Raw genomic sequence first — 12491 nt, 5'->3', positions numbered from 1 at the left:
TAGACAGCACAGTTGTATCCACTGGCCACCATGTATTCCTGCAGTCAACTGCTAAACCATGGACTCTGATGCCCCCTTGTGACTGCAAATGAAGATGTTTGTAATACCCTATCCTCTGCCGAATCCCCAACAACCGGATGTTGCAGTTTTCAGGGAAATGGAAAGAGAGCCTGTGACACAACGCGACACTCCAGCTTAACTCCTCCTCCACATTTACTGGATTGGTTGAACAATGCAGATGAGAACCTCCCCCGACAGTTTTTATTTCTTCCTGTCAAGACCAGTATTTAGGGGGATCTAGTTTCCGGCGTTAGCTTAGTAATACCCTGTTCCTGAAGAGCTATGGGTGTGCAGACTTTTGTTCCAGGCCAGCACCATCACGCCACATCTGTTTCCGCTAATGATATGTTGATTGCATGAGTCAGGTGTGTAGAATCGGGTGCAGTGCTAGAACAAAAGCCTACACCCCCTGCAGACCTCCGGAACTAGGGTTGGTGGCTACTGCCGTTCGGATGGTTTAGGCATGCTTTGCCATCATGCTCACAAATAGAAAAGCAGGTCTTGACTAATGTAACACTCTCTGACAAACCACCAGGTTGTGTCCTATTCCCTTTACTTCTTTTGACGAGGGCCCATAGGGCTCTGGTTGAAAGTGGTGCAATTTATAGGGAATAGGGTGCCATTTGGGACGCACAAGTCTGATGGAAACAGATCTTTGTGACTGGATGTATAAAAGGAGTGATTCTGTTATGTGTGGTTAGTGGACCAAATCCAAAGAGACCAGGTTTTACTTATCTAAAGCTGGAACTACAAAAATCGAAAGCACTCCAAACATAGTCAATCCACATAAAGTCCACATCCCAAATGGAACCCTATTCCCTACACAGTGCACTACTTTCAACCAGAACCCTATGGGCCCTGGTCAAAAGTACGATGCTATATAGGGGAAAGGGTGCCATCTGGGATGCAACCAAACAAACAAGATGTGAAATGTGAATGACACTACTGACCATGGATGAGGGAGCCATTGAGCCACTGAATGTAGTAGTTTTTGGGGAAGGAGAGCAGGATCTCATTGCTAATGATAGAGAAAGGCAGGAGGAGAACAGCCCCACCCGACATGGCCAGGGTGAAGGTGCACAGGTACAGTCTGTGGGGGAGCCACACACACACACACACACGCACACACACACACACACAGAGAGTGAAAGAGAGGAATTAGTAAGAAAGTCTACAGTTTGCTGTGAAATCACACAGCTTTGTTAAGGAATTGTTAAGAACGTACACACATACAGTATCTTACAGCTAGTGTCGGCAACAGGTGGCCCACGGGACAAAACCAGTCCGCGAGTGATTTAAAAAAAAATATTTCATTTTGGAAAATACAATAAAAACATTTTTTTTTACATCACCAGCTAAAATGAGTTTCATTTAGGAAATCTGGTCCCAAGTATTCCCACAAATAAAAATAGACACTTATGTGATCGTGTCTCAATGTAATCAAGGCATGAAATTATTGTTATTTTGAAATACAAAATCACTTTTTGGGCTTAGTTGTGGTCAATTTGCAGTGATCAAATTGTTATAATTATGTTCCGGCCCCCCGACCCGTCGCTCTGACAAAAATCATCCCGCGGCTATATCTAGTTGCCTACCCCCGTCTTACAGTATTAATTCATATAAGAATGGCAGTGTCACAGCTCTACACATCAGCATTCAAATGCATCTACATGAGCTGTGTCCACACATACAATGCCCACATTCATGCAGGCTAGGAATCATTTGAATAAATTTGATTACTCAAGTAGAACTGTAGGCCAACGGTCATTAAAGGATTAGTGTTACATTACAAGTCACATTAATGGAGGATCCTCTTATAGAGTGTGACAGGGATTAATAATAAGGGAATTAAGTTGTTTAGTGCAGCAGGCTGCTTCCCAAATGGCACCCCATCTCCTATATAGTGCACTACGGGCCCTGGTCAAAAGGGGCTCTGGTCAAAAGTAGTGCACCACATGGGGAATAGGGTTCCATTTGGGAACAGTCGACCACTTAACTTAAATACTAATGGAGCAGATGGCCACTTCAGTGTCTATGAGCTGTATGTCAATCTATATCCCTCCCTCCCCTCCAACCTGGCATCCCAGCAGAGCAGGGGCCTGGGCTTTAGCCTGCATGTGGAGCTTGCCAGATTCTGCTGGCCAGAGGACTACTTCTGTTCTGGTCCACCGTGGGATGTGGACAAAGTCACCACTTTGATATATAGCTCGAGAATCGAATTCATGTGGAATGCTACACTATTTACTTTGCTCAGCTGTTCCCCCTTGCAATATCACCATTAGCTGGACCAAAGAGGACAAATGACAAAGTGAACTGCAAACATATGGTCTATTGTTTCTGCTTTACTACCAGATTTGTGTTGGTTAGGCCTGGTGTGCAGTGGTGTGTGCTATGTGAAAGACAAGCCACATCAGCCATTCGAACCAAGACATAGGCTACACCTGTGTTTCCCAAAACGGTCCTCGTGACCCTCAGCCATTCCACATATTTGTTATATTCCAACACAAGCACACCTGGTTCACCTAATCAGTACTTGCTGATTAGTTGGCTAGTTGAATCAGGTGTGCTAGTGTTGGAATAGAACAAATATGTGGAACGGCTAAGAGGCATGAGGATCGGTTGGGGAAACACTGAGATACTAGAAGTAGGGCTATTTCTTAACAGCTTTATTGAAAGTAGTTCCACTCACGATATTCTGTTGACGATGGCGTCTTCGTCCTCCTGGTCATCTGAGGGAGAGGAAACCACTTAAGTTACAGCAGGTACAGCAAATGAACCCTACAGAGACATCCAAGGGCCTCTTGGGACTACAAACCCCATGTTGCCCGGTTCAAATCCTGGGTTGGACTACCGTTAATGCATCAGTGTACTTGGCTTAGGGGAGTCCCTTTTTCCTATGGGCATGTCCCAAATGGCACACTATTCTCTACACAGTGCACTACTTTTGACCAGGGTCCATAGGGCCTATGTAGGGAATAGGGTGCCATTTGGGACTGATACATGTACCTACTGTACTGTAGCCACCTGGGTGCGGAGAAAAGAACAGCCTAGATTTTCTGGGCACAATATTTCACAAAGGATCTTTGATGTGGAGTGGTCTACTTTTAAAAGGAGCTTTGAGAAACCAGGGTGACCTGGACGTTCTATTCTTGTCGAAGAACAATGGGCGTGGAAGAGAGTTCATCATAACTACATCTAGTGATTATTTGACTTTGATTCTACACATAGTAAAACTTGCAGTTAGGCTGGCTATAGGCCCATTTCTATCCATGGCCCATCTGTTTATACTATCAACACACTTCATGTGGGTGTGGGGGTCATATTAGTTTCATCGTAGGGAACATTACATGGAAAGCCATATACTTTTGATCTTGAGAGAAACCTTTCCCTCAGAATAAATATCAAATGAGTGATTGCATTTCCAGTGCTGGACAGCAGCAAATGCATCTGAAGTTAATTTAGAAAGTATAAACTGGGTGGTTCGAGACCTGAATGATGATTGGCTGACAGTCGTGGTATATCAGATCGTATACCACGGGTATGACAGAACATTTCAATTTACTGCTCTAATTATGTTGGTAACCAGTTTATAATAGCAATAAGGCGCCTCGGGGGTTTGTGGTATATGGCATATATTCCACGGCTAAGGGCTGTACCCAGGCACTCCGCGTTGCGCTTAAGAACAGCCCTTAGCTGTGGTATATTGGCCATATACCACAAACCCCCGAGGTGCCTTATTGTGTCAGTATACATTTTCACTAGGTAGAGTGCCTTCAAAAAGTATTCACACCCCTTGACGTTTTCCACATTTTGTTGTGTTACAAGTAGGGCTGCCCCAAATTAGTCGACTGGTCGATTGTTTGGTCGCTAGGCTGTTGGTCGACCGAGATTGTTGTAGTGCCTTCAGAAAGAATTCAGACCCCTTTACTCTTTCGACATTTGTTACGTTACAACCTTATTCTAAAATCAATTAAAACATTTTTCAAAAAAATACTCAGCAATCTACACAACACCCCATAATGAAATTTTAGAAAACTTAAAAAAATAAAAAACTGAAATACCTTATTTACATAAAGTATTCAGACGCTTTGCTATGAGACTCAAAATTGAGCTCAGGTGCATCCTGTTTCCATTGATCATCCTAGAGATGTTTCTACAATTTGATTGGAGTCCACCTGTGGTAAATTCAATTGATTGGACATGATTTGGAAAGGCACACACCTGTCTATAAGGTCCCACAGTTGACAGTGCATGTCAGAGAAAAACCAAGCCATGAGGTCGAAGGAATTGTCCATAGAGCTCCGAGACTGGATTGTGTCGAGGCACAGGTCTGGGGAAGGGTACCAAAAAATGTCTGCAGAATTGAATGTCCCCAAGAACACAGTGGCCTCAATCATTCTTAAATGGCAGAAGGTTGGAACCGCCAAGACTCTTCCTTGAGCTGGCCGCCTGGCCAAACTGAGCAATTGGGGAGAAGGGCATTGATCAGGGAGGTGACTAAGAACCCGATGGTCACAGAGAGCTCCGGAGTTCCTCTGTGGAGAAGGAAAAACCTTCCAGAAGGACAACCATCTCTGCAGCACTCCACCAATCAGACCTTTATGGTAGAGTGACCAAACAGAAGTCACTTCTCAGCGGCAGGGACTGGGAGACTAGTCAGGATCGAGGGAAAGATGAACGGAGCAAGGGACAGAGAGATCCTTGATGAAAACTTGCTCCAAAGCGCTCAGGACCTCAGACTGGGATGAAGGATCAGCTTCCAAAAGTACAACGACCCCAAGCACACAACCAAGACAACGCAGGAGTGGCTTCGGGACAAGTCTCTGAATGTCCTTGAGTGGCCCAGCCAGAGCCCGGACTTGAACACAATTGAACATCTCTGAAGAGACCTGAAAATAGCTGGGCAGCAACACTCATCCATTCAAACTGACAGAGCTTGAGAGGATCCCGCACAGAATAATGGGAGAAACTCCCCAAATACAGGTGTGCCAGGCTTGTAGCGTCATACCCAAGAAGACTCGAGGCTGTAATCACTTCAACAAAGTACTGAGTAAAGGGTCTGAATACTTATGTAAATGTTATTTCCGTTTTTATTTTTAATACTTTTGCAAACATTTCTAAAAACCTGGTTTTGCTTTGTCATTAACGGGTACTGTGTGTAGATTGATGAGAGAAAAAAAAAGATATAATCAATTTTAGAATAAAGCTGCAACATAACAAAATGTGGAAAAAGTCAAGGGGTCTGAATACTTCCCGAATGCACTGCAGACAGGTATGTGTTCAATCAATTGAAATTACCATAGGAGGACTCCAATGAAGTTGTAGAAAGATCAAGGATAATCAATGGAAACAGGATGCACCTGAGCTCCATTTCAAGTCTTATAGCAAAGGGTCTGAATTCTTACGTAAATAAAGTATTTAAAATGTCCAAATACCTGTTTTCACTTTGAGGTGCCGGTACTCAGCTCCTGTGAGCTCCTGTCAAAGTCAAGCACTGCTTCTTATCCCTTGCACAAATAGCCTAGAGCTCACTGGAGCAGGAAACTGAGGGCCCAGAATATTTTATACAATGTTGCAAGTTCACTAGCACAACAAGCTTTGGCTGGACCAAAGTTAATAGTAGATACAATGTTTCAAGTTCGTTGCAGACAGGCCATGTGTAGCATATGTGATTTATAGGATATTTATATTTAGCTGGATATTTTCTACCTGCAGGCTGAAATATTTTTATTTGTTGGCATTATGTAGGCAATTATTTGGTAATGGCAATAGAGATTACCTTTTAGGTTTGTATCATAAAGATTTGGATAGAATTTTGATTAACCACATGACAATGATAGAGATATGAAGATGTTATTTTCAGTATTTATTATGGATCCCCATTAGTTTTTGCCTAGGCAGCAGCTACTCTTCCTGGGGTCCAGCTAAATTAAGGTAGTTATACAATTATAAAAACATTACAATACATTCACAACAGATTTCACAACACACTAAGTGTGTGTGCTCTCAGGCCCCTATTCTACTACCACATATCTACAATACAAAATCCATGTGTACGTGTGTGTATAGTGAGTATGTTATTGTGTGTTAGTATTAGAGGTCGACCGATTATGATTTTTCAGCGCCAGTACCGATACCGATTATTGGAGGCCCAAAAGGGTCAATGCCGATTAAATCGGCCGATTTTTTGTTGTTGTTGTTGTTGTTGTAATAATGACAATTACAACAATACTGAATGAACACTTATTTGAACTTAATATAATACATCAATAAAATCAATTTAGCCTCAAATAAATAATGAAACATGTTCAATTTGGTTTAAATAATGCAAAAACAAAGTGTTGGAGAAGAAAGTAAAAGTGCAATATGTGCCATGTAAGAAAGCTAGCGTTTAAGTTCCTTGCTCAGAACATATGAAAGCTGGTGGTTCCTTTTAACATGAGTCTTCAATATTCCCAGGTAAGAAGTTTTAGGTTGTAGTTATTATAGGAATTATAGGACTATTTCTCTCTATACCATTTGTATTTCATAAACCTTTGACTATTGGATGTTCTTATAGGCACTTTATTATTGCCAGTGTAACAGTATAGCTTCCGTCCCTCTCCTCGCTCCTACCTGGGCTTGAACCAGGAACACATTGACAACAGCCACCCTCGAAGCAGCGTTACCCATGCAGAGCAAGGGGAACAACCACTCCAAGTCTCAGAGCGAGTGACGTTTGAAACGCTATTAGCGTGCACCCCGCTAACTAGCTAGCCATTTCACATCGGTTACACCAGCCTAATCTTGGGAGTTGATAGGCTTGAAGTCATAAATAGCGCAATGCTTGAAGCACAGCAAAGAGCGGCTGGCAAAACGCACAAAAGTGCTGTTTGAATGAATGCTTACAAGCCTGCTGCTGCCTACCACCGCTCAGTCAGACTGCTCTATCAAATCATAGACTTAGTTATAATATAATAAACACACAGAAATACGAGCCTTAGGTCATTAATATGGTCGAATCCGGAAACTATCATCTCGAAAACAAAACGTTTTTCCTTTCAGTGAAATACCGAACCGTTCCGTATTTCATCTAACGGGTGGCATCCCTAAGTCTAAATATTCCTGTTACATTGCACAACCTTCAATGTTATGACATAATTACGTAAAATTAGTTCGCAACGAGCCAGGCTTGTTATGAAAATTTGAAATCAGCCCTAATTAAGTCGGCCATTCCGATTAAATCGGTCGACCTCTAGTTAGTATGCATGTGTCGGTGCCTATGTGTTGCTTCACAGTCCCTGCTGTTCCGTAAGGTGTATTTCTATCCATTTTTTAAATCTAATTTTAGTGCTTGCATGAGTTACTTGATGTGGAATAGAGTTCCATGTAGTCATGGCTCTATGTAGTACTGTGTGCCTCCCGTAGTCTGTTCTGGACTTGGGGAATGTGAAGAGACCTACGGTGCCATTTCTTGTGGGGTATGCATGGCTGTCTGAGCTGTGTGCCAGTAGTTCAAACTGACAGCTTGGGGCATTCAATGTGTCAATACCTCTCATAAATACAAGCAGTGATGAAGTCAAGCTCTCCTCCAATTTGAGCCAGGAGAGGCTGACATGCATATTATTAATGTTAGCTCTGTGTAAATCTAAGGGTCAGCTGTGCTCTGAGCCAAATGCAATTTTCCTAAATCCCTCTGTGGCACCTGACCCCACAACTGAACAGTAGTCCAGGTGTGACAAAACAAGGGCCTGTAGGACCTGCCTTGTTGATAGTGTTAAGAACGCAGAGCAGCGCTTTTATGGACAGACTTCTCCCCATCCTAACTACTGTTCTATAAATATGTTTTGACCATGACAGTTTTCAATCCAGGGTTACTCCAAGCAGTTTAGTCTCCTCAACTTGCTCAATTACCACATTATTCATTACACTATTTATTTGAGGTTTAGGGTTTAGTGAATGATTTGTCCCATGCTTTTAGTTTTTGAAATATTTAGGACAAATGTATTCCTTGTCACCCATTCTGAAACTAACTGCAGCTCTTTGTTAAGTGTTGCAGTCATTTCAGTCGCTCTGCTAGCTGACGTATAGCGTTGAGTCATCCGCATACATAAACACACTTGCTTTACTCAAAGCCAGCAGCATGCTGTTGGTAAAGATTGAAAAAAGTAAGGGGCCTAGACAGCTGCCCTGGGGAATTCCTGATTCTACCTGGATTATGTTGGAGGCTTTCATTAAATAACACCCTCTGTTCTCTTAGACAGGTAACTCTTTATACACAATATAGCAAGGGTTTAAAGTGATAACACATACGTTTTTCAAGCAGCAGACTATGATCAATAATGTCAAAAGTTGCACTGAAGTCTAACAAAACAGCCCCCACGAAATTAGAAATTAAATGCAACCATTTCACGAAAATATGCATATGAAATCCGTAACTGGCATACAGATCTGTAGAAAATATAAATTGGCATGCCACATGAGAAAGGTTGCCGACTCCTCGTGTAGCCTATCACCGGCAACTTCAGGAGAGTAATGGCAGAATCTGCAAAAGCCCAACAGGAGCAGGAGAAGAAGTTGGGCCAGGTTAAGTTCTTTCCTATGGTTATCTAGATCTCTGGCACCCTCGAGGCATCAAACCGTAAACTTAAAGCATCAGACAAGCTCAATGCATACAGTTGATTTAATTAAAACACAGGGTGTGTCTATATATGGAAAAATACACATTTAAAAATGTAGAGCAATTGATTGGTCGAAAGAACACAACTTTAAGTTTAACAATATAAAAATGTTTTGTCAGGGACAGCCCTAGTTACAAGGTGGGATTAAAAATCTAGTTAATCGTCAATTTCTGTCAAATTCTAATATTTGTAAAAACTTAATGTTTAATAAAACACTAATATAGACTACATGAGCAAAACTATGTGGACACCTGCTTGTTGAACATCTCATTCCAAAATCATGGGCAATAATAGGGAGTTGGTCCCCCCTTTGCTGCTATAAGAGCCTCCATTCTTCTGGGAAGGCTTTCCACTAGATGCCGGAACATTGCTGCGGATACTTGCTTCCATTCAGCCACAAGAGTATAAGTGAGGTAAGGCACTGATGTTGGGCAATTAGGCCTGGCTTGATGGGGTTGAGGTCAGGGCTCTGTGCAGGCCAGTCAAGTTCTTCCACACTGATCTCGACAAACCACTTCTGAATGGACCTCGTTTTGTTCAAGGGGGAATTGTCATGCTGAAACAGGAAAGGTAATTACCCAAAATGTTGCCAAAGTTGGAAGCACAGAATCGTCTAGAATGTCATTGTATGCTGTAGTGTTAAGATTTCCCTTCACTGGAACTAAGGGGCCTAGACCGAACCATGAAAAACTTTACAGTTGGCACTTCGTATTTGGGCAGGGTTTTTCACACTCAACAGTTTCCCACCCAAAGGACATCCAGCCAACTTGACAACTGTGCAAAGCACTGGAATCAACATGGGCCAGCATCTCTGTGGAACGCTTTTGACACCTTGTAGAGTCCATGCCCCAACGAATTGAGGCTCTGCTCACATCCTCTGATATGGGCTAATATTTGACTGGAGCGTGGAGCGAGATTCCCAAATGCTGGAGCGCCGGCCTTCTCGCCCGCTCTAATTTCGCTCCAGCAGCGCTCATTTCACGTGCTCAGGGCATACCTGGCCCAGCATGCATTTGTAGTTCACTTGTATGCTACTATCTATAGCCACTTGCTTTAGATACTGTCATTTTCATACAGAAACTGATATGAAACACAGGTTCTAAATCAAGGTGACTTACAAAGATGAGGACCAAGAGCAAGACAGGGATACTGGTGATGTACAGTAGTGTCCACAACTAAACAATCATTGTGGCATCTGAAAAGACACGTATCCCGAAAGAAAAAGGAACGAGGTGGGTAGATAACTAAGTGTGTAATTGTAGCAAAGTATCTATAAACTACAAATAATACCTCCTCTTACGTGTTACCTTCATTTTTGTTCTATTATGTACACAATAGGCCATAATATATTTTGGCCCAATAGGCCTGGCATATTCCCACATTCAAGGAGCTTTCCATTTTGATTGGGTTATTTTACCTAAAAACCTTTAGGCCTACCTATAGAAAACTTATTTTTTTAAATCTCTGCCCAACCTGGCAAGAGCGGCCAAAGGGGTGTTTAGCATCCCCAGTGGCTCTGCAAGTGTAGAGAGGATATTCTCTGCTGCTGGCCTGCTCTCCAGGCACCATCACATGAGCCTGAATCCACAGACTTGTCAAACTCGTGTTTCTACAAATTAATTCTAAAAGGCACTAATAAGTCATTTTTCGCTTAATTTGTATTCATTCTAAGTAAATCACTGCCTATATGCACAATTTATAGACTAGAATGATTTAATACAATGAAATGTTGTTTACATGCGCTGCGCTTTATGTCCCTACCAGCCTATTGTGTCACAAATGCTTGTATTTCTTTGTAGGGTATAGCATTGAAATAATTTAAATAATATAGCCTAAATAATTCATTTTCATTCCTTCTTAGGTTCCCTTTCTGGTGCCTGACCTATTTAGAGTGTTTATATGCTGTTTAATATGACATGAAGCCTATTTGAAAATGATGTGCGTTTCTTACATTCACCTTTTCATGTTTATTCAAATACTTTTTATTCAAATCCATATGGTTTGGTTTCAATACCAAATGGTAGGTTCACGTAGTCACATAAATAGATGGGTGTTGGTTAAATTGTGATTTTAACGAATGGAGCGGCAGTTTTTTTGTGTTAGCGCGGAGCCCTTTTTTTAAGCGGAGTGCAGGAAAGGACATGGAGCGCCGGAGGTGATTTCCAACTTCTCAACTCCGCTCACATGCTCTGGCCACTAAATAGTCTTGACACAACGCGATGGTTCCTCTGTGTGCAAACATACCGTGAACAAAAGGCCGAGCTCAGCAATAATTGCTGTGAAAACTCTGGGACTGTGTGCGCATCTCAGGTGTGCAAGTATTACATAGAAACAGTTTTTGAAGTTGGTACCACAACATGTGCTGGTAGTTTCAGTACAACCACCATAAACACAGAACAAGACTACTTACCCGTTTTCCTCTTGTACCTGGTGATGATGCAGTACGACACAATGTAGAGTACTGCAAAGAGCAGGAAACAAATCTGAAAAGACAAAAAAAAATTAACAATTATAAAGCTGCTGAAGTGTTATGTACATGATTAATGTTATAATATCTGGCATTATATTGATGTGAACGCATAACACATTTTGATATATATGTATTAGCCTCCCGTAGACATGTTCTGCATCCCAAATGGCACCCCATTCCCTTAGTGCACTACTTTTGACCATGGCACATAGGTCTCAGGTTAAAAGTAGTACACTACATAGGCAATAGGGTGGCATTTCGGACGCAGATACGGTACTACGACATTACTACAGTAGTTTATAGGGATGCACAATATATCGGTGAACATATCGGAATTTTGCGCTACACAGCATTCCTAACCTAGCCCACAATGTCTGCTGTGTGGAACAAGCTGTCAACAAGTCGAGCAGTCATTTGAAAGAGTAAGAACATTTCAGAGACAACTCAAAGGCGAAATCCATTAAAGCCAAGATAATGGAATTCATTGCCCTTGACAATCAACCGCTCTCTGTCGTGGGTGATGTTGGCTTTCGCCGACTGGTCGAGCACCGGTACACACTACGAAGTGTGCTATTTTTCAGATGTTGCCCTACCGGAGTTACACAGTAATAGCGTCACGACATACATACTATGGAACACCATTTGGGTCTTTGCGTGTCAAAAAATACACAATAGGGTTGTCAAAGCTGTACAAAAAAAGTCTGCAAACACCGGCCACGAACGATGTGTTTACAATACCGCTTTGGTAATAAAGCATAATTTGTTCGACCGCAACTTCTGGGGTAGCTAGCTTTAGCTTGGTACCTACCTAGCACCAATATAACCAGCCTGAAAACAATGATCAGGAGAAACTGCAGTCATTTTCATTATTCTTAACAATGATTTAGGAATCCTCGTAAGTATTAGCTAGGTTGCCACTTGTTGTTCACCTCTTGAAATTGAACTTCGGTTCATTAAAAAAAATTGCTAGCCAGCTACTTAACCCTGTTGCCCAAAACTAACGTTATAAGCAGCCAGCTAGCTTCATCTGGCTAGTGAGGCTCGACCAGACCGGGTTATGTGTTGTGAAGCTAGCCACAATAAGGACTAGCCACAATAGTGGACTATACGGTTAGCCTTCAAAATAAAAGTATGTCATTGACAGGATGCAAATGAATACAATTAGTAGTATGTCATACTTTTATTTTGAAGGCTAACCGCAAAGTTCACTATTGTGGCTAATCCTTATTATGGCTTGCTTCACATAGATGGTCCGACCACCATTTAATCAAATAAGAACCGTCTTATAAATTACGGTTATT

General features: G+C 42.0%; 1 protein-coding gene across 2 annotated transcripts in view; it reads right to left on the bottom strand.

Moving 5' to 3' along the window:
• Window positions 1-12491, bottom strand: part of LOC106578611 (limb region 1 protein homolog) — a 71096-nt gene that overhangs the window by 51289 nt on the left and 7316 nt on the right. Inside the window, exons 2-4 of one of the 2 annotated variants that reach the window (XM_014157607.3) lie at window positions 11131-11203; window positions 2750-2789; window positions 1011-1150 (exon numbers count right to left, since the gene is read on the bottom strand). In XM_014157607.3, the coding sequence (XP_014013082.1) occupies window positions 1011-1150; window positions 2750-2789; window positions 11131-11203 (253 nt within the window). The remainder of the gene's footprint in view (window positions 1-1010; window positions 1151-2749; window positions 2790-11130; window positions 11204-12491) is intronic. The other variant, XM_014157608.3, reaches the window with a different exon arrangement.

Source organism: Salmo salar, chromosome 19 (assembly GCF_965601325.2).
Source record: "Salmo salar chromosome 19, fSalSal1, whole genome shotgun sequence".
Classification (NCBI taxonomy): domain Eukaryota; kingdom Metazoa; phylum Chordata; class Actinopteri; order Salmoniformes; family Salmonidae; genus Salmo; species Salmo salar.
The sequence above is the reverse complement of the archived record's forward strand: the minus strand, read 5'-3'. Positions and strand labels throughout refer to the sequence as shown.